The sequence below is a fragment of the Corvus kubaryi genome, unplaced genomic scaffold (assembly GCF_017639235.1).
Source record: "Corvus kubaryi isolate FWS band 111438036 unplaced genomic scaffold, C.kubaryi_AGA036_p1.0 37367, whole genome shotgun sequence".
Lineage (NCBI taxonomy): Eukaryota > Metazoa > Chordata > Aves > Passeriformes > Corvidae > Corvus > Corvus kubaryi.
In genome coordinates, this window is record NW_024581119.1 from 2,939,109 (window position 1) to 2,961,380 (window position 22,272).

The 22,272-nt window shown below is 44.7% G+C and overlaps 2 protein-coding genes and 1 long non-coding RNA gene across 3 annotated transcripts in view; 1 reads left to right on the forward strand and 2 right to left on the reverse strand.

The window, feature by feature from the left end:
* Window positions 1-11: 11 nt before the first annotated feature.
* JHY (junctional cadherin complex regulator) lies at window positions 12-15,228 on the forward strand. The gene is made up of 9 exons (XM_042034351.1): window positions 12-75; window positions 782-1,193; window positions 3,295-3,769; window positions 7,814-7,924; window positions 9,898-10,484; window positions 11,210-11,465; window positions 13,275-13,355; window positions 13,972-14,094; window positions 14,833-15,228. The coding sequence occupies exons 2-9, from the start codon at window positions 805-807 to the stop codon at window positions 15,034-15,036; spliced, it is 2,226 nt and encodes a 741-aa protein (XP_041890285.1). The 5' UTR covers window positions 12-75; window positions 782-804; the 3' UTR covers window positions 15,037-15,228.
* On the reverse strand, window positions 374-3,383 carry LOC121667565. The gene is made up of 2 exons (XR_006017101.1): window positions 2,073-3,383; window positions 374-1,141 (listed from the first exon to the last, which is right to left on the reverse strand). It is a non-coding gene; the product is annotated as an uncharacterized LOC121667565 (long non-coding RNA).
* Window positions 15,229-20,490: 5,262 nt separating the features above from the next.
* Window positions 20,491-22,272, reverse strand: part of BSX (brain specific homeobox) — a 3,506-nt gene continuing 1,724 nt past the window's right edge. Inside the window, exon 3 of the mRNA XM_042034196.1 lies at window positions 20,491-22,026. Within this exon, the coding sequence (XP_041890130.1) occupies window positions 21,781-22,026 (246 nt within the window). The 3' untranslated portion in view covers window positions 20,491-21,780. The remainder of the gene's footprint in view (window positions 22,027-22,272) is intronic.

The window sequence follows — 22,272 nt, forward strand, 5'->3', positions numbered from 1 at the left end:
GGGAATGAGCCGGGAACAGACGGGTGAGAGGGACAGGGACAGGGAATGAGCCGGGAATGAGCCGGGAACAGACGGGTGAGAGGGACAGGGACAGGGAATGAGCCGGGAACAGAGGGGTGAGAGGGACAGGGGACCGGGAATGAACCAGGAACAGAGGGGTGAGAGGGACAGGGACAGGGGACAGGGAGACGGGACAGGGGAACAGGAGAGGGGAGAGGGACTGGGACACGGGAGAGGGGACTGTGACTAAGGCACATTTCAGCACAAAACACTCCTTTTCCTCCCTCCCACTTCACCTTGGGAATGTCTGGCAGTGCAAATGACTGCTGAGCGCTTCAGCCGAGTGTAAAGAAAACTCTCATCCTAATTCAGAAAGAGCTCCAGTTCTCACTGTGTTCCCTGTCACACCTTCTTGCTGCTTTTACGTGTCCAGGGGATATGAAGTTGCATAAAGAGAACAAACAAAATTCATTTTAACTCTCAAAAGTTCACAGATAACAGATGCTTTGCCTCAGCTTCATTTTCTTTGTCGCAAGCTGGTTCTGCGTTCTTTGTTGCCATCAATAGTGGAGATTTCGTAGCAATAAATCCTGTATTTGATATGTAGAGACCTTGATATTACTGCTTAAAGGAAAATCAGTGGGACAGATGAGAATAAAGAGTTGTCTGAACAACAGAAGGTCAAATTCTGAGCCTAAGCCAATGGCAGTACCCAAAACTCAGCTTTTAAATATTATGACAAGGTAACAATGTTTTATGTTTGTGTGTTCTCCAAACACAGAGCTGGTGTGAGCCAAACTCGGGATGAATTCTTCAAATGTGAAACACATTTCAGTCTCTTCCCCACACACTTACAACATGAATAACATCCATGTCCCTCCAAAAGTCCTCATGCCACCCGTTTTCCAACCTGCGAGTTGGGAAAGGGCGTCTGGAAGGGATGGGAGCTCTGCCTCCAGTTCGGATGATTCCCAGGAATCCGACTCCAAGAGCCTGGCAGAGGAGAGGCAGTACCAGCTGGGACTCCAGCAGAGGATCCTGGAAAACGAGGGGCTGGTAGGGCTGGATCCTGATGACATCCTGGAGGATGACAGCTTGGAAGAGGACAGCTTGGAGGAGATGAGTTCGGGAGAGAAAGGAGCTGAGCATGACACAAATTATAAAGGAAAACAAAAGAATTATGGCAGTGGAAGGTAAGGTTTAAACTTCAGTGGAGTAGAATAATTCTGACACTTTAAAACCCTGTGTTCCTCAATGCCACATTTAAACATTCTTCAGAAAGCATTAACTCGGTACGTAAAATAAAATTGAATATCCTGTCATATGCGTGGAAGGTTTAACCCTGGATAAATTGGGAATAATTCTGGAGTTTAAAGGGATTACATTAAACCCGAAGTAATAACAATGTGCAGTTTCAATTTAATAGTCTACTTAAAATAAAATGACAAACAAATGAAGGCTAAATGATTAATAGCATGCTTTTATTCACCTCCTCAACAAGCAAAATGGCCAGTTATTGAATATTTTATTGTGAGTGCAAATGATGTTAATTGTACTAGAAACATGCTCTAATTTTTAGTAATTTTTTTGGACTGAATACTGTGCTGAATGCGAGGCTCTTCATTAAATGGAAATTTGATTTTATTTTGTTTGAACTTAGCCCAGTAAGTACTCCAGTGCAGTCCATTAAGCAGAGCAAATATCACAGCATATACATATGAAACCCCCTCTCTACCATTGGTTGGTACCTCCATTACCAACCTCGGAATTTGAAGAGGAAATGCTGCATCTGCTGTCTGCTCACCACACTTTTGTTGAGGAGCACAGAGTCCATCTAACCTCCCCATCGAGCTGGGGGCAGGAATAAAAGGTGCCCTTTTTGTCTGGGGATGATTAGGGATGAAGGAGCTCTTCACACTCATTTTGTCTCCGCGCGGTGACCTGGGCTGAGTCCCACAATTGGGTTCTGTGCACACATTTCAGCACAAAGGGACTCTTTAGCATTATCCTCCGCCATTTCAATCATTGCAATTAGCTCACATATTTCTGTACTCACTTCAAAATAGCCTCACCTCGTTCTGTTTATCTGCGGTGCCTGCCAGCTGGGAATAATGATGTTTTCCCTGCTGGAAATCAGCTCCAGGATACCGTGGCACCAATGCTCACCTGGAAAGCAAAAACAAACAGATTATTGTGTTATTAGGAGCCACTTGAAACATAGGCAGAGGCATGGAACTCACTGAGAAAGGGGGAATAAATGATTTAGGGAAATGTTAATATCATTAACTAGGCCACACTATGGGGAATCCAGCAGATTTCTTTAATAGGAGCTGAAGAATCAACCAGATTTCAGTGCCTGTAAATGTCCCTCTGGCAGATTCACCAAGAAACCAGGGCTGTGCTGCAGGTCCAGGGAAGAGAAAAACAGTGTGAAAAGCTTTTTTCTCCCTCATTCCTTCCTCTTGCCACTGCCTGCACATCTCTTGGAAGCCTATTTGGATGTATTTGACTCCTGTAGTTGGTTTTCCTCCCATTGGATCAGATCTGAAATCAGAAATTGGATCAATTGTGGGGTTTTTTAAGGCAGAGCATCTGGCTTTGCTTTATGACAAATGTGATTCAGAGCAAGAATTTGGCAACTCCTTAAAAAAATAGGCAAACTCACAGATCTCTCTGATTTGTGTTTTCCTACTCTTATCTCAATCACAGCTTGCTTTATAATAAAAAGTGGTATTAAGTCTTTTATAGACGGAGTTTTTTATCAAAGCATCATGGTGTTTCATGGGAATGAGAAGAGAAAATAAGAATACAGAGCTGGAGGCTGTTCTTGCTTGGACAGCCTCAAAGGGACACTTGAGAGACTGATTTTACCAGGAATTTCACTTTTATTTCACTCAGCAGAGTCTTTGAAGAAGGAACAACACAAGCTACCTTTTGCAGACTGTATAATTTTAAGGAAGCAACAAAATAATGCAATTTATCGTTTCACCTTTTAGCTGATTCTGCTAAGATTTACAATTTCTATGCCAAATTTGGGATAATGATTGTAATCCACTGTGATCTGAATGGGAGATCAATTTATCATTCACTGATGATGAAGATTAAAAAGGAAGAGGAAGCCTTGCCTAAATTTTCTCCTAAAAAATACTTCATAAAACTGTTCTGATCCTGCTCCCATACTGAACACACTGAAATAATTCATTTGGCCACAGCAGGACATCTGTTTACACACTGAAATAATACAGAATTTGTACAATTTATGCAGAAATAATTTGGTGTTTGTTTTTTAATTAGGAAAAAACAGCCTGTGGACAAATATTCCAACCTGAGGTACAAACCTCACTGGAAGAGAACAAAAAAGGGAGCAGAATTTTTTAAGGCAGAGAAAGCATCCCAAGCTTCTGGAGGAAGCAGTGAGGACTTCTCACTGGATTCATTTTACCTCCATTCTGATGGCTCCTCAGAAAATAATCAACAGGAGACAAAGACCCAGGATTCACTCTCAGAATTATTCAGCTTTCATGGAGCAAATGTTGTGGCCAGCAATGAACCTGATGGGCCACAAGCCAAAAGGAGGGAACCTGCAGAAGGATTTCATTCCAGAGATAATCCTGGCTGTGCTTTTCCTCCTGAAATTCAACAAGATCCACCCCAAGGAGCAAGAAAAAACTTTGTGAAGAAAAATAAACGGACTTTAGGGTTAAAGTCAGAGAAGAGAAATTCCTACCTTGAGCTGCACAATAAGAAGCAGCAAATTCTTCACAGGCAGGTGGGTAAATTTATATATTCCCTAATTTGTATGGGCTAAGGTTTGTCTGGAGTTAAACTCTCAGCTGTGCAGAGGAGAGAAGCAGATTTGAAATCCACCATGCAAGTGGCAACTTCTGATTTCCAGGGAGAATCTTTTTCACCCTTTATGGAATAATTGACAAATCTCCAGTTACTCCCAAGCCCAGTGATGGCCACATTCCAGCTGCCTGTTGCTGGCCAGGAAAGTGGCACAGATCTCACACTGGTTTTTAATCTTGATGCTTAGGAAATTCTGTCTTCCTTTCCTGGCATCTGCCTTGCTCCTCAGCAGTGGTTCTTTTTATGCTGCCTCTCATTTTTTCTGCTTGGCCAACATGAGTTTGATAATGATTCTCTCTAATGCTAATGGCTTATTCCAGGTTTTGGTCAGTGGAGAAAATGCAAAACTGGGTTGGAAAGATCCCTAAAGCCCATCCCATCCTACCCCCTGCCATGGGCAGGGACACCTTCCACCATCCCAGGCTGCTCCCAGCCCCATCCAACCTGGCCTTGGACACTGCCAGGGATCCAGGGGCAGCCACAGCTGCTCTGGGCACCCTGTGCCAGGGCCTGCCCACCCTCCCAGGGAACAATTCCTGCCCAATCTCCCATCCAGCCCTGCCCTCTGGCACTGGGAAGCCATTCCCTGTGTCCTGTCCCTCCATGCCTTGTTCCCAGTCCCTCTGCAGCTCTCCTGGAGCCCCTTTAGGCCCTGCCAGGGGCTCTGAGCTCTCCCTGGAGCCTTCTCCTCTCCAGGTGAGCACCCCCAGCTCTCCCAGCCTGGCTCCAGAGGGGCTCCAGCCCACGGAGCAGCTCCATGATTTCCTCTGGACCATGCTTGCCTTGAACTCCATGAGATTTCCATGGGCTGATATCCCAAGCCTGTCAAGATCCCAGACCAAATCTGATATTGGACATCAGCACTTGTGTCTGGAAGTCCTGACCGGCTGCACAGTGTCAGCCAACTTGTGGGAAGGTTCGAGTGGAAATGTAATTACAGTTCCTAATGAACCATTATAAACGAGTTTATTGCTTTCCCTTGCTACTTATTATGCAGAATGGGAAGGGGGGGGATCACTGAATCACTCCACACAGAAAATTCTTACCTTGGAAAGCTCCAGGGACTCTGTGCTTCAAGTGACACCTCTGCCAAGGCTAATGAAGAGTTGACACAACATTAGAGGGAATTTTCTGACTACATTCCAGTGGCAGGAATGATGGACAAGATTTTTTTTCTAGCAGAGCTATTAAGAGCACTTGGTTTTTTCAGTTCTAATTTGAATGATGGTAAAAATAATGAATGTAGATGGATGCTGATTAGAGCTATGTTGATATGATTATATTTTCTATTCAGGGAATTCTGGAAATCTTGCCTATCCAAGTGCTGGAGACAGGGATAAGGACTTCATTGTGCGGACACTGTTCAAAAATATGAAATAGGCAAAGGAATCTGTTAAAATCAGGGCTATGAGATTGTCTTGCTGCAGTGGCCATGGGGACAGCAGAGGTGTGACACAGCAAGGGCCGGGCAGTGGGTAGGGAAGTGAGTTCCTAACCTGGACAAGTCAATACAGCTGCAACTGCTTGTTTTCCAGCAAAGTTGTGGACTTCCCATCCCTGGAAGTGTTCCAGGACCAGGCTTGGAGCAACCTGGGCTAGTGGAAGGTGTCCCTGCCCATGGCAGGGGGTGGAACAAGAGGAGCTTTAAGGTCCTTTCCCACCCAAGCATTCCATAATTGTGTGATTCCACGAGCAGCATCACCACCTGCTGTCAGCCACCTTTGGATTTGCTGCAGCACAGGCAGAAGTATTTACTTATCCCTAACCAGGATATCCATGGCTCAGTCTTGTTGGGAGGGGTGAAAAAAGGCCTGAGGGGAGCATCCTATTAAAATGAAAATCCAGGTGCCAACTTTGGTCACCTCACCTGGAAAACTGCATCCAAAGTGCAAAACCACCAAGTATGTGCAGAAATAAATGAGCCACATGTCACCAGTCAAACTGTTGTTTCCTAGACTGGATTATTTTGAGCTTTGCAGGGGGTTGAAGCTGGATTTATTGATTTGCTCACTGCTGGCTGCCAGGGGCTGGGGTGATGAGGGAGTGTTTACTGTGAGGGCAGGACTTGGTGCACAGCTGACATAACACGAGTTAAAATATTTGCAGCCTCGCTCTGCAAGATTTACAGCTGTGCTGGATGTACCAAAACACACCAGAAACCCGTGCTGATCTGTATATTTACTAATTTCTGTAGCATTTTATATAGCACCAAGTTCTTTGCAGTGTTGCCTGGTTCTTAACGAACCCCATGATGAGTTTCTCTGAGAGAGAGAGTGAGAGAGAGAGAGGCAAAAAGAGAAGTAGTGGCCCAATCTAGCTCAGCTGTGCTCAATCTGAGTTGCTTTCCTACCTCCAAGCCCCTTACTTCAAAGCCAGGAACATAATGTACAATTTTTTAATGGCTCTAGACCAAGGCACTCAGACTCTGTGTGCACTGAGCCTTCCCTCGGTGTAAACACCTAATCAAGATTGCCTGTGCTTCAACAGTAGCAGCCAAATGCAATTCGAGAACCACAAGCCTTTGAAGTCCTCCCTGCAAAGGCTGGTTTGCCAGTCTGGGATAATGACATGCCATGATTGCTGTCTTTGTTGTATCTTTTCAGTGGAGAAGCAATTATGGGCCTCAATTTAACAGAATAGGCATTACACAGCTTATGATTCTCAAAATGCAATTTCATTTGATCATTTTCTCAATTTGATTGGTATTAATAGAATGGTTCACAAAAAAAAAAAAAAAAAATGCTGGCAGAGGTTGTGTCCTGTTCCTCTTTCAAAGAGATAACGTAGAAGTATGTTTTACCTGCCCAGCACTCCATCCATGCACTGAGTCAGTTGGTTCCACCAAAAACATCTTATTCACTGCAAAGCTCTGTCTGTCCACAGCTCAGGAAAACCTCTGTGGTATTTTTTAATTTTCTTGTGAATTTTTCCAGTCACAACTAATGGGATTTGCATTGTATTTGGAGCTATGAGGTCACCCAGAAACTCAGCAATAAACCCTGCCCACCTTTTCTTAGCTGGCCTAATCTCTTAGGCCCAAAGTGAGAGGTTCAGCTTCCCACATTTTCTTCCCACTGATGATTTGCAGTTGATAATTCTCTTGGTCATAAATATGTTCTCAGTGCAGGTTTTCCTGTGGGGCTACTCTGCAGGGGAGCAGAGGTTCCTGTGCCACAGTCCCCTGTCACAGTGACACTGCCCAACACACTTCATCAACTACAATACTCGGCAAGATAGTTTGGGACAAAAAAATTAAATTAAAAAAACGTTAAAAATTGGATTTCCGGCACTTTTATAGATTAAAAAAAAAATTTAAGTATTTCAAGAAAATTTTTAATTATTGCTATATTTACAAGGGTATCACCTGGCTTTGTGCAGTGCCACCAACCACCCTCAAAAACTTGCTCCAGTTCAATTTCCAGCCGTGGTTATCCCACAACTGTGGCCACGTGAAGATATCCTTGTTTGCGAGGTTGTTTTGCCGAGCTCTGTGCATCCCATGCTTTATTTCTGCAGCTCCTCGTTGTGCTTTTCACCCCCCATTACTGTGTTTTGCCAGCTTTTCCTGCAAGCCTCTCTTGTTGAGGCCTGGGATGTGTCTGATTGCCTGGCCAGGGATGGTTTCTGGTTGTTTTTCTGTTATTAGGTGCATCCAGTGGCTCTCATAGAAATGGAGGAGCCCAGGCATTTGAGAGGTACAAGAAGGTTTCTGTGCTGCACACTTCTTGCAATTTTCCTTTCCTTTCTTCCTCTTAAAAGTAGAAGGAATCCTCCCTCCCAGCTGTGAGTTGGGTTTTGCTTCTTTTTCTCTTTTGGCCGTTTCTCTCCTTGTTATCCATTCTACAGAGCCAAACTGTAGCATTTTCATTTTAATAGGATGCAAATTATTTCTCATCATTTCCCCCAAGATTTTGAAATCCTTTCATCTGGTTGTGCTGTGACCATGAACATTCTTGGTTTTTAGGTTACAGATCCTACACCAGCTGATGAAGAACCACTCCAGGGTGTCCCAGCATTCCAGACTGGGAAGATGAAGCCTGAAGACAATGGGTACCCAAAAGGACAGCAGCTCAAGGTTCCTTTTCAAGAGAATTTGATAACTGAAATTCAATAGAATTTAATAATTGAAATATATCTATAAAAGCACTGAATTTGAATGTTTAAAACTGTCATCTTGTTGCTTTTAAAGTCCCTATTACTGACAAGAAATCCTTAAATATACCTCAATAGGTAATCACTATCATTTAATGCATGTGTGCTTTATGTACTGAATGCATTTAAAGCAAAATGCCAAGAAATTCTGAGCTCACAGCATCTATTATTATCTTTTTAGGAGATTATTTGGTTGATAATCTAAAATTACAAACTAGTACGTGGTTGTGTTTGATGGCTCGGGAGGGTTCTGAGCCAGAACTTCACTGTTTGTGCCTTATTTGTCCCCTAAAATTAAGGGGGAATTAATTAATTAATTACCAGAAACCAGAAAATGTTCCAAGCAGAAGTTGCACTCGCTTCCTCCACACTCCTCAATCTATAAATCTGATTTATGCTGGCCTTGAAACCAATGCAGTCATCCAGTCTTTGGAGCAATAAAGGGACCAGGTTATCATCACTGATAAAAAACCCAGGGTTATTATTGGCAAACCCAGTTAGTCTCTGTGTGCTGCAAGGATCTGAAGTGATCAGGCACTGTTTAAATTCTGGAATTTCAAGACTGGGATTTGCAGTGCTATAAAATACAAGCAGGATTTTATGCTGCTGTTCACTGGGAAAGATTTGCTTTCTCCATGGCATTTCAGAATGAAGTAGGTATTTATTTATTTCATTGTTTAAATGGGGAAACATTGGCCTGCTCCCAGTTGGGCTCTGGCCAAAATTATTATCTATTTAGGAGATTATTTGGTTGCATTTTCTGGTTTATGGCAATTAATTAACTCCACCTTAATTTTAGGGGACAAATAAGGCACAAACAGTGAAGTTCTGGCTCAGAATCCTCCCAAACCATCAAACACAACCATGTACTAGTTTGTAATTTTAGATTATCAACCATATAATCTCCTAAATAGATAATAATTTTGGCAGGAGCCAAACTGGGAGCAGGCCAAAATAGATAATTCCACAGTGTGCCAGGACATGAAGCTCCAGGAGTCAGGATTCCAAGGGCTAAAGCTCTTCCCAAAACCTCCTGGAGTTGTGTGGATTTCACATCTACCATTAACCAGTTATTCTGAGTGCATTTGCCCCGTGCTGACTGCAAGGGTTGCTCACAAAAGAACCCCAGAGGGACAGGAGGGTGGGGAGGAGGATTTCAGCCCTGACAGAGATTTAATGGGCTGAGAATGGATTTGTGGAATCCGAGTCTTTCCTCCAAGTGGGCAACACCTGATGCTGTAATTGGAAAGTGATGAATTTTAATGAATTTTGGGTTTAGAGTGTGGCAGTTTGGCTCTGGCAGTCCTGGTGTGCTTAAGTTCTTGAATTTTTATCATCTGGGTTATGTTTATCAGGGAGGAGTGCTTGGTTTAGAAGTAAAATTATTGATATCATTGGCATCAGTCTGTTCTACCGTGGGCCAGTCTCACAGTGTGTACAAAGCCATTTTTCCCTGAAATTTGGTACATAAAAAGCAAGAACTGATTTGATTTTTGGAGCATTTTTTCCAAGTGGTTGACAGGGAGCTACCACCAGTCCACAAGGTTAGACCTGGGCACTTCAGGGCACCTATTTTTGCACCTCATGCAAATAAATGTGGATTGAGGGATAAAACTCCCTCAATCCACATTTACCACATCTGGTTTGCATCTGCAGGGACCTGTTTTTATCCATTAAGCAAAGTCTTGATGCAGAATTATTCACGGTGCAGCACCTGAATAACGTCTCTGCTTCTGTTCTGGACTGAGGGTTCCTCCAGATTTGAATTTTGGGTTAAGTCCAGCCATGAGCAGGGTTAGATGCAAGCAGCACGGAGGGATTTTGATGTGTGTAATGAAACTTCTTAAGGAATATCTGAAATCTGAAATTCACCCAGCTGTTGGTAACTTGTTTCAGGAGCAGCACAAGTTCTCCCAGACAAGTAAAACAGAATCCAACCAGACTCTCAATGGAAGAGCTTTTCCAAGGAATGACAGCCAGCAACTCCCAGGAGGAGCAGCAGAAGCAAAGTCTTGGCACCAGCAAATCCCAGGATTTCAGGCTGCTCCCAGTGCAGTGGAGCAGGACAGCAGCACAGAGCTGCAGGAATGTCTGAATCCAAGCTCTTCTGTTGGCCCTGGCCCAGCAGAAAAATCCAAAACTGGCTTAAATAATTTCCCAAATGCAACTCACCCAGATTTTACCACATCTACCTATCGTTTTCTCCCAATATTCCGTAATTTTAACCCAGCAGAGGATTTATACCCAGAATATCCCAGCAAGGAGAGCAAGAAACACCAGCATGACTCTCCCCATGGAATTCCACGGCAACACTCAACCAGCCACATCCCTGGGCAGCATTTTTCCAGGGATAACAGCACTGGTGGCCAGGCACATCCAAAATTCAGGAGTATTTCATCTATTTTTAATGCAAGTTTTCAAGAAAGGCCGAAGGATCAAGCACCACTTCAAGATTTGAAAAATCATATTCATGAGGATAACAGGTATCAGCACAGTTGGTGGTAAGGATATAAGTGATAAAATGATGTTATCATAACGCTGTGATGCCCAAAAAATGAACAAATGGACAAGAAAATGCTTTAAAGTCTGAAGTATAAAGTTATCTTGCTACAAACCTGCCGTTATGATTTGCTACTAATTGAAGATTCATTGTAGCTACTGCTTTTTAAATGTGGCATGGGAAAAGGACAGTTCTGTCCTCCAGGCATGGAATTTTCCCCAGTTGAAATTTTCCTTCTAGGAGGCCGGGAGGAAAAGTTTAAAATACAGATAGGAAAGGGCATTGTGCATAAATTGAGAGTTTGTAGCAAAATTGGCTTTTCAGGGTGAATATCCAGGGTCCATCCTGTCCCTAAAGGGGAGAGCAGGAAAATCCTGAGTCATGTAGAATTTCACCTGTCTTGATTTAAAAAAATGAAGTTTTTATTTCAAATAAACAAATAATTCTTTCAGTACTCAGCAGGCCTGATCCAAAGCCTTTCGTTGGCTTCAGCTACTTTTGCATCAGGTTGAAATTTCAAGTTTTTCCATTTATTTTCCATACACTTGGGTGCAAGCAAAGTCATTTATTGGGAAATCCCCATCTTCCCATCTCCATGTTCCCATATTCCATGTTCAGGTTGTTTGTTGAACTCCCTGCTGTGTGTAAATTAAGGTTTTTTACTCTTTCCCCCTCATTTTTAAGGCTTTTTCCATGTTTTGCTCACAGTTTGCCAACAGCCTCTTGTGGAACCTCCCACTTTACAGAAATGGAGCAACATCAGCCAGGAATTTCTGGTTTAAGAGATGATTTTGCTGACAAGTGGTTGTGGAGTTTGCTCCCACCTGCCCTGTCCCAGGTACAGGGGGGTTCACAGGGAGATTCAGGAAGAGCTGAAGGAAATCTGAGGAAAATGAGACGAAGCAACTCAGAAGGATCTCTCCTGCCAATGGAAAAGCAAAACCAGCCCAGAGCCAGCAAGAAGGTGAGAAAATAGATGTGGGTTGGGTGGTTTAAGATTTCTATGCCTCCTCTAACATTTTTCCTTAATAATCCAAAGTTCTTTGTGAAAAAAAAGTGATGAGAACAGAGAAATACTTCATTGTTACAGGAAGCACATGGACACCCAGCGGAGAATTAAAAGTCATGGAACAAAGGTAGAAACAGACACTGAAATCATTTTAGTCCAAAGAGCAAATGGATCCACCAGCTCTCCCTGGGTCAGTCTGGATTAGCTCCGGGGACACACAGAGCTGTGTTTGTCCCATAAGTTATCCACAGATAAAATTATTTAGGATCAGGCTGGAGCAGCAGGCAGCCTGGCCTCAGATCTGAGCCATCCATTATCCTGCTCATGCTCATTTGCTGGCCAGCTCAAATCTCCTGCTTTCCAAGGGATTCCAACCCCAAACTTGGAGGATTTGTAAAGCTAACAGCATAAACATTATTCCAAGCCTCCTGATGATCCCATTTGGGTCCTTATTAAAACTTGGATCTCTTTGTCTCCTCTGTGTGTCCACTTTTCCTGGTGTCAGCACTTAACACAGCTGCAGGGGGACACCAGAGAGCTGTCCATGACCAATTAAATGTTTAAGAAGTTTGCTTCAAGTCTCAGGGCAGACAAACTAAGCTGGAATAATTATTCCTGTGTTTCATCCAGGAGGCAGTTTGGGTATTGCTGCCTGAGTGCCTCTAAGAAGAATTATCAGGATTATGATGGTAACTGAAGGGCAGATTTCCTTCCCTTTCTGTTCAAACCTTTGTTTCTTGTCCTGTGTTTGTGGCAGTTTTCTCACGCTTCACATGTGAGGAATGCACAGAGAATCTGTTTGTGTCTCCCAGGAAAATCCAGCTTTTCCTCATAAACAAATGCACTCATGCTCATTGCAAAAGCAAGAAAACCCGGGTTTTGTGGGACACAGCTAAATGTACTCCTCAGAGTGGCTAAAATCAAAAATTAGTGAGTTGTAGCATGTAAGAGTAGGGATAGCTGACACAAAGAAACCTCAAATAGGAAATTTAGTGCTTAGAATTCATTTCTCTGCAGTTGAGTTCAGCTTGAACCTGTGTTTTGAAGAAATGCCCACTTTATTTGCATACAGCAGTTGGTGTTGCTGCATTATTCTGTGGGTGAAATTACTGCAGAGCTGATCACCGTGAGCTTCACTGACAAGCATTTAAAACATAATTCCCTTCCAAAAATAATCTAGTGGCCTTGAAAGAGAATAAAAATATTAGGGAGATACTGGGGCCTTTGTGTAATGTCCTGAAGGATTGGAATGGCATCACCCATCACTCCTGCCTTCACTTGTCAAGCTTTGCTGTGCAGCAAAACATGGATTTTTCAGCTGTCTGTGGACAACTTTCCAGTGCAGCTTTGAGAACAAGGAAAGGTTACTGTCACCAACATCACTTGATAATTTTTGCCACCAAAATCGGGTAATTTTATCTTTTTCTCTTACAAGAGTTTCTTTGGAGTCTCATTCTAATCCCATCAAATGGGTGGCTTTGAGCTGTTTCAAAATAAAACTCACAAAAGGTCATTCTTGATTGAGAAAATATCAGTTTGTGCTTTGGATAATTGGCAATTTCCCACCTGGATCCAAAGGAAATTCTGTGTCGTTTGACTTGTGCCATTAACTCAGTCCTGTTGGCCACTTATTTTAAATGAGACGTGCCAGGGGTAAGGCTGAGATTGCAAATTAAATCCTGGAGTTTCCACTACAAGACTTTCTTTAATGAATCTCTCTGTGAAATCACATCAAGGAAAATCTGTTTGCTGTTTGTTTTTCAGGTGTGTAGCTCAAAATTCTACATCAACCTGAATATGAAGCTTGGAGGCCTCGGACCTGACTATGAAGCAATCAAAGAGAAAGTGAGTGACCCAAAAGTGAATTCAAGCAGGGGAGAATGGCAAAGAAATCACTGCTGAGAAGCAATTTATGATTATCTGGGACTTTATATCCTTGGCTAGCTGGAGATCCTAGAGGAAAATTCAGATAGAAGGAAAGACAAGTGTCCTGGGGATAACTTTAACCTTCTAATTTTTTTAAATCCAGAAATAGGAATTAATCAGGGCTAATTGCTCATCAGGAAAGGACACGCTCCTGTGGCTGAGTTGCCATTCCCGGTGTAAAGATGTATCAGATGTTCAAAGTGGAAGTAAAAGTTGTGTAAGCACAAGAAAATATCTGGCTGCACTCTGGTGAAATGGAGACAGATTGCTCAGGACATTCAGAATAAAGATGGACCTGTCACATTTCTGCTGAGCTCCATCCTCCATTCAGTCCAGGGAAAAGCTCTTAAGAGGGAAAAGCAACTAAAAAAAGCTGTGCCATTTATCAGGGCTTCCTGTCGTGTTCTGCTGAGGGATCAATGGCAAAGCCAGGTTGAACAGCAGCAGAGGTGGGAACGGAATATTGGTGGGAAAAGGGTTTCATTGATGGATCCCTGAGCCATTTAATTCCATAGCCCTTTTCTGCTTTTCTCAGAAACAGAAACTAAAGCTGCAAAAGGAATATTCCAGGCAGATTAATGAATATAACATGAAAAATATTACTGTGGTTCAGAGGTTTCCTGCAAAACCCCAGGTGTCGTCGGTGTCCAGACAGAAGGTGAGAACTGGGTCCCTTTAAAGGGTATTTCTGCAAGGTGGCAGGTGACAGCCACAGGCTGCAGGAACAAAGCTGTGGAGTTCAGTATCAGAATTCCTCAGTTCCTTGCATTTATTCTCAAACCTAAACCACAAGGAGACAAAACTGCATTGTTTGGGTTCTTTTAGGAGACTTCCCAGACACTCTCTCACCAGGAACATGAGATAATGCAACTCCCACTGGAGACTTAAGAGGTGCTTCCAAATCCACACAACAAACACAGACCCCAAACCCCATCCCAGGTTAAACCAAGGCACTGCCACTTCTGGGATTTCTGTCATACTCCTTCCATTCCCTGTCCAGGACAGCCTTCCATGTTCCAGGCATCACTTTGCTTTTTAGTTTTGATAGTTCAGTGCAGTAGAGCCTGAGCTTGTCTTGTTCACCTGCAAAACTCCTGCCTGAGGACCAGAGCTTAATGAGACTGGGGAAAAATGTTTATAAATTTATTAGATTTTTGTTGCTCTTCCTTTTTTTAAATAAAAACATTTCTTCAGTGTTGAAGGTGGCCTTCAGTGGTGTCAGGAAGCAAATCTCAGCCTGGGTTATTTTGCAGTCACCACTGAAGCAATCTGGGATGGAATTCTGTCAGAAACAAGATCAGGAATTCAGAGAAACCTTACTCGACCCACCTAAATATTCTTGGAAATGTTGGCCAGGTTTTCTCTTAATCAGTTACCCCAATTTTCCTGGTTTTAGGCTCTGGAATATGCCAAGAAGATTCCAAGACCAAAGACCTTCGTTACGAAGCAACCAGACCAAGAGGTGAAAGAGGAAAGGGCTCTGCCCCAGGCTCCAGCTGGAACCAGTTTACCCCAAATCCCATCCCTGGAATCTTTGTGGAACAGGCATGAGAAGGAGAAGGAAGTTGTGGCTGCTTTCAAAGCCCTTCATATTTTATAGGTGTTTGGGAAATCTTAGCGATCTCTTCAAGGCAAAAATGCCTGAATTGTTTTATTTTGAGCCATTATGACCATCACATCTTGATTTCCCAGCCCACTGAAATTTAAACTGCCTTAAGCCTAACCATTTTTAAATGTTAGAATTGGTTCTACCTGTACCTATTTTGTTTAATAAATTGACCATTTGCATTTATAGCACTTTAAATCTGGTCCTCTGTTCTTTTTCTTTGAACTAAATAATCCAGAAATTGCATCTTTCAGAGCAATCAGCTCCTGCCTTGTCACAGCTGGATCATTTTTAAACATATAAGCATACAGACATAGCTACAAAACATTAAAAATAAACTTCTGTTTCATCTGATCATCTTAACCCAGGCAGTATTTCTCTTTCTGAAGTGCAGATGAGACTTTTGGCCAGAAATAAAGGCAAAAAAACCCCATTGCTACTAAAAAAGAGAACAAAATTATGCACCAAACGCAGCAGCTGGTGATGACACAATGTTAATTATTGAACTGTTACTCTGTTACGTCTCAGTGAAGACTTTCCACATCAAGCCCAAAATGTTGAAGCTTCATCTGGGACAGGAAAATTCCAAACAAGTCCTGGCTGAGCATGCAGAGAATCTGGGATTAACCAGGAGCAGTTGGAAAATATATTGGGTAACTAAGGATAATTGAGAGCTGCATGTTTGAGAGGAAAGAGCTTTTAACAGATTAAGGCTGTAAAAATAGCAACAAACAGATGGGTTTCTTAGGATGCTTCCATTTCTTTAACTTAGTAAATTATGAATTAAGCCAGCATATGAAATGTGATTAGAGCACACAGCAAGGGAATTTGAGTTAAAATCTGGAAAAGAGGCTGGGTAAAAGGGAAAAAAAAAAAAGCCCCAACCACCTTGAGATGGGGTGGAATTGCTTTATCCCGTTTATTTGGTCTCTTTTTTTATGGGAGGCTCCCAATTTAACATAGGGAAAAGTGATTCCCCACCCTGCCCTTCCTCATGGCAAAGGGGCAGGGCCTTGCTTTAAACCCCTCCTGACACCCCTGAGGGCAGGAACCTCCCCTCCACCTCCTGAATCAGCCTCTTGGGCTCACAGCTGGAAGTTGAGGGCATTTTTTGGGAATGTTGAGAAATACTGAGACTATTTTGGGAAGCCTTGGTGGGAGAATCATCATCCAGTATGGGAACGTGGGGCAGGCTGCAGGGGGAATGTTTTCCATGATATTTTTGTCGCGTTCAACATCCAATTCCAGCTTCTGGAACAGAACCTTCCTCTTCCTCAGCCTCTTTCCCCACTCCTTTGGGCACTGCCAGGCTGGGAAGTGGTTCCAGGCTCTGCTTTCCTACTTTTATTTTTCAAACCAAATGGTAACACTTTGAAGCATTTCTGATCAGGGCACCTCAACTTGTTGTTCCTGCTTAAAAGTGATAATCCCCCCTTAATCCAAACCTCAAGTGCCTGTTTTAATGAAACCTTCAGATGAATATCAAAGAGCTATTTACTCGTATCTAATATTTTAATTAGATTATATTCTCAATTTAACCCATTAAACCCCCTTTGATGAGCTCCATGTTTAGTGTTTAGCCCCAGATGCTGGAGGTAATGAATATTGGACCTTTGATTTAATGAGAACTTCTGCCTTTCCAGCCTGACTCCCTTTGTATCCCCCTTTTTTTTTTATTTTCTGGGCTATAGAATTCAGTTAATTGAAGAAGTCTCTTATCACCGCACATAAAGGAACCTAAATTAGCATCCCTTTTCTGATTAGAAAATGCAAGCAGACATTTTCTCTTTGATCTGAGCACTGAGTTGAAGTAGGCAACAGCCCCCTGAAAATGAGCTGATGGCTGCATTATTTGGCTGCCATGCAGATGTGTCCATGTGGTGCAAAATGCTTAATGTCTTAATTGATCACCTTCCTCCCTCGCTGGCATCCTCCTCCCATAAATTAGGGGGATTTCTGGGGGGGTTTGAGGGTTTTTTTTAAAAAAAAAAACAGTGGATTTTTAGGAAGCATTTAAATACAAAACCTGTGCTACACTTGGGTACAATGCTGCAACTGGAGCAGCACACAATAATTTTTTTGTTTTATAAACACTGATGAACATCTCACAAACCGTTTAGGAATTCTGTTAGTCCTGGTGTTTTGGGTGTTTTAAATCCCAGAAAAAGGCGTTTTTGCATGGAAAGAAAATCTTTTGATCTACCTCAATACAAATTCAGATTTTCCCTGCACTTCATAGACATGGTGGCACAGAAAGGGGACCAGTGAGCACCCACCTGCTTAAAAGCAAAGGCCATAATTTAATGGAAGGCAAAATATTTAAATAAGAAATCGGCCTTGAATGTTGTTAAATATTGAGGGAGGAGTTGAGTGGGAGCAGGACCTGCCGTGGTCCCGTGGTGTCACTGAGCACAGAGAGGGGTCTGTGTGCTCCATCCATGGAAATTCCCGACCTTTTCCTGGCAACACCTTTCCAGTGCCATCATTTCTTAATATTTTAGGTTCTGGAAGTGTCGCAGCTGAGATCTGCTTCAGTCCTACCCACAAAGTGCTGCTGCAATATCAGCCCCATTGTGTTCCTTCCAAAAATAACCAAAGCTGGCTTCCCAGCACCTCACAAAGGGCATGAGCAGGCTGCTGACCCCACAAAAATATTAATGTTTATCAGTTAAAAACATGAAATAAAGGGAAACCTCACAGCCATCATTACAGCTCTAAAAAAAGGTGAGGACTAAAACCAGATGAGGTTTTGCCCAACTCCAGCAGTCACTGAACGCCTCAAACAGCCATGAACGAGCTCTGCTGTCGCCAGCCAAGCGCCTGATTGTTGTTGTCTCCTGCCAGGGCTCCATTCTTTTCCTTGTTGCCCAAACCTAAGTGTTTTCCATGTGAGAAAAAGCAGGAATGTGAGCAAAGGAGCAACTCTGGTGTGAGGAGGAGCTGGGGACACGGAACCCCAGTGAGGGGTAAAGGCGGGCAGCTGAAGCAGAACATCCTGGTGGATCAGAAGTGATGCTGAGCCAAAATCCTGGAGCTAAAGGAGCATCTTCAGCTTTGCACAATCCCAAGGGCGGAGTGGGGAGCTGCAGGTGATGCTCAGAGCTGGGTTTGTGTCCTGGGAGCGCTGCAGGGTTTGTTCTGCAGCCCCAGCAAAGCCGACAGAGTGCACATCACCAGGGAATGGCAGCCCAGGGAAGCACCTGCAGTGGTCTCTGGAATAGCTGAAACGTGGCCAGCTTGCTCCTGGCAGCACAAACCTGGATCACAAAACCTTAAACCCAACTTCTGCCTTGACAAAAATGTGCCCTCACGGGTAGAAAAGCCACCTGTGGGGTCAGGATCGCACATTTACACCCTCCTGCCTTTCCCAAGCACCACTGCCCCTGCGTTAATGCTGAGAGCAGCTGTCCCAACCCCAGGGCACGGCACCAGCGTCTCATCCAAGCTCTAGAAACAAGATAAATCCAAGACCAACATCAGCCACTTTTTAAGCCAAGACCATCCAAGCAGGAGTTTGCAGCTAATTAAGGTGATGCTGTTTGTTGTTGTGACTAGAAGAGAGGAAAAGCTCCTCAGCATGGCCCACACCCGCAGAAGCTTCGCTTCAGGACATCAGTGATAAAAACAAAAATGCACTGAATCCATCAGTCGGCAGAGAGAAATGAGGAGAAGAAGATTAGAAAGGATTTCACATCATGCCCAGGTCGTTGCTGGGCTTGGCCGTGGGTTATTTACACCTTCCCCCCGGGGCTGAGCCCCCCCACATGTTTAACAGCAAGAAACTGCAAATTACTTGCTCTACAAGTGTCCTTACAACCCATATCTGATCTGCTTTTATGGAGCTCTGGCCACAGAATGAAAGAATTGGGGTTGGAACTGTTTTCCAGACTCATAAAAGTTCAAAATGTTGAAGGCAGCACGCGGGAAAACTCTCAAAATCAAAACAGAAAGCAAAGGTTCATGGCAGGATTTTACCGACTGGGCTTTGATTTTCTATAATGACAACAACCAAAAAACCCATTAACTAATTAAGTGTTAAATTAATCACCAGAAAACAATTTCATTTCAGAAAAATTCACTGAAGAATTTTAATCAAAATCAATCTTCTTGAAAAATAGGAAATCCACCGATATTTCCTGTTTCCAGCAATTATTCCCTGCAAACCACTTCCACCCCAGCATTTCCCAAATTAGCACATTAAATATTTTTTAAAAATAAAAAAAGAGAGAGAGCAGCTCTAAATCTCTCCCCTACTCCTCAACCTTCTTGGAAAGAGCAGGAAAAATTCGGCTGCTGTCACAGAATAACTCAGGATGCACGAATAGAACCTCATTTCATCTATTCCAAGAGAAAAATCTCTGAAAGAAGGAAAAAAACCCGCCTGCCCAGCCCTTCCTTTCTCCCAGGACCATCTCCATTCTCCAATAGCCTCTTCCCAAAACATTGCTGAGTCTGGAAATTACGCTTTTCCACCTCCAGCTCTGCTCCCAGCTGGGCAGGAGCTGGCTGGTGACACAGGGAATTTCTCTGGCAGTGACTCTTTCCTTCAGCTGTCTCAGTTTCGGAGTTTTGAGCACTAAACTTTGTGGGATAAGCAGCCTGTTCCCAAATCTTCCTGTTCCCTTGCAAGGCTCAGGGATGGGGACATCCCTGGGCTGGGAACATTCCCGCTCTGCCTGTGTTTGTCCCTGAGGGATCAGCGGGTGCAGTTTTTAATACGATTTGTAGCTTTAACTGTCAGCCAAGGTGCCTAAAACCGTCCAGAGGTGAAGATGGTGGCGGGGTTTGGTTTATTGATCAGCAGGAATACTTTGGGAAGGGAGCTCCTGGAGTGGCAGGGGAGACACAGCGGAGATTTGAGGGTTCTTTGAGTCATATTTTTGACCTTTTCTTATAGATCTGGCACCCTAGAGCAGAGCCAGGCCAGCCCCGAGCCACTCTCCACCCTGGCAACAGCAGTGGCAGACGTGGTCAAAAAAATGTTACCCCATAAATCTCGTGCAGAGCTTTTCTCTGCTATCATTTTTAGTGATTCCCGCTCAAACACACGCTCAGGGGAGGCTGACAACGAGCACAGAGCAAAATACTCCGGGGGCGACACAGGGAAAGTGTCAAATTTCCAGGTTTTCCAGTTCCCATCGCATCCCTGCCCACGGGAGCTGGGAGAAGGGAAGAGCCCCGGAGCTGGGAGCGGCATTTCCAGCCGGCTCTGCTTCAAACCACGCCGAGGTTTCAGGAGAAGAGCGGTTGCTTTGCCTTCTGAATCCTAATTTTTAGGGAGATGGGTGGCATTTTTTTGGTGGAAATTATTGTCCTGAAAGGATTTTTAAAGCCGAGCAGCTTTTCCTGGATAGATGGATGGGGATTTCCTCTACACGCAACGCGTGGTCTTTATTATTTTGCATGTGAAAAACAGAAGGGCAGACTCACAAAAAGGAAGCAAACGCACACATTTCAATCGTCTATATTTTATATATTAAACAGGAAAATTAAACGTTTTTCTCCTCACAAAACGACATGTCCCATGATCCAAAACGCCCTGAAAGTGCTAATAACGCCAGACAACCAAATGAAATTCCCGATAAAAACCAAAAAACAAGGTAATAAATTAAATAACCTAACGAGACACCGCCACGCCGCCGTGTTGCTGCTGCAGCGGGGGCTGCCAGGGAATATCTGAGCCAGCACAGCCCCCGCTCCAGGTTTTTACGGGGGAAATTCCCAATCCCACCATCTCCTCCCCGGAGATGCGGAGCCTGCGCCGCGCTCCCGGCGCATTTCCCAGCCAGCAGCTCAGCCCAAAACCAAAAATAAATTATAAAAATCTGAATTTACCTGGAAATGAACCCCATTTCCCTGGCAGGAAGGTAAAGGCAAAGCGAGCGAGGCCGGGGGCTGCTCCAGCTGAGCGCGACACGGAGCGCAGGGAGAAGGGGGGAGATGCAGGCGGGGGGACAGGAGCCAAACGCGGGACCCGCTCCGGGGCTGTTTCAGAGCAAAAGGGAATTATCTGGGATCCACACCTGGAAGCCGGGCAGGAATCAGGCTGCCGACACTTCTGCAAGCTGTAGAGAATCCCTTTTTTCTGGCTGGGAGCGCCGTCTGCTCCGTGCAGCCGTGGCAGGATCGAGTTATTGGTGATGCTCCCCTTTCCCTTCCCCACAGCGGAATGAAATAAACCGGAATTTTTGCCTTACCTGTTTCTTCGAGGGCTTTTCTTACAATTCTTTTTATTTATGAACGTCTCGGAAGCTCTGCCCGACCTCCCGCACTGGGGATGGAGACGGCGAGCGTGGAAAGAGCGGCGAGGATTTAGGGATTTGGGGAATAAAGGGTGCAAGTCGCCCTGCCTGCCGCTCCCAGGAACCACAACATGCTGCCACGAGTATACATTTATTTTAAACCCGAGGAAAGTTCGGGGAACGAGGAAAAGTCCGACACTTTTCGGAGGAAAGGGGGAACCTAAAGCAAACTCGGTTTTGCTCTCCCCGCACCAGATTTCCGAGCACAGCCCAGGCTTGGGGTGATGCTGGGGAGCACCGGCGGCACCGCGGGGTCCCGGCCCCCTCGGGGGCACCGCCACCTTCGCCCCGGGGAGGGGAGTGGGCTCCCCCCGCACCCACACCCCCTTCCCGAGCCGTGCCCCCCTTCCCTGTGCGCGTTCCCAAGGCTGGGGAGGCGGGGGCGCCCCGCGGGGCCGGGGCAGAGCCAAGGAGAGGCAGGAGAGCCCCGGCTCTCCTAGAGGCGGTGGGGGCCGGCGCTGATGTCCCCCTCCTCCAGGATGTCCACCTCGTCCTCGGGGTCCTGCAGCAGGAAGGGGCCGGGGGGGCCCTTGCGGGGCTCGGCGCCGGCCGGCTCGGGCAGCTCGGGCTCGGGGGAGCTCTGCTCCCGGCTCTCCTCCCCGCCCGCCTGCTTCGGGTCGTCCTGCGTCTTCCGCAGCTGCTTTTTGTGCTTCATGCGGCGGTTCTGGAACCAGGTTTTCACCTGGAGAAGAGGAGGGAAAGGGGGAGAAAGATTGGAAAAAGAAGGGGGGAAAAAAGTAATAAAAATTAAAGGGAGAAAGAGACTGGATGGGATGGATGTGGGGATGCTGGAGGGGATGTGGGGATCCTGGAGGGGGTGGATGTGGGAATGCTGGAGGGGGTGGTTGTGAGGATGTTGGAGGGGATGGATGTGAGGATGTTGGAGGGGATGGATGTGGGGATGCTGGAGGGGATGGATGTGGGGATG

Coding starts and splice junctions, on each gene's coding strand:
- JHY (XM_042034351.1), top strand. CDS start 805: ATGAATTCTTCAAATGTGAAACACATTTCAGTCTCTTCCCCACACACT. Junction 3,770..7,813: donor AGCAAATTCTTCACAGGCAG/GTGGGTAAATTT, acceptor CTTGGTTTTTAG/GTTACAGATCCTACACCAGC. Junction 11,466..13,274: donor AGCCCAGAGCCAGCAAGAAG/GTGAGAAAATAG, acceptor TTTGTTTTTCAG/GTGTGTAGCTCAAAATTCTA.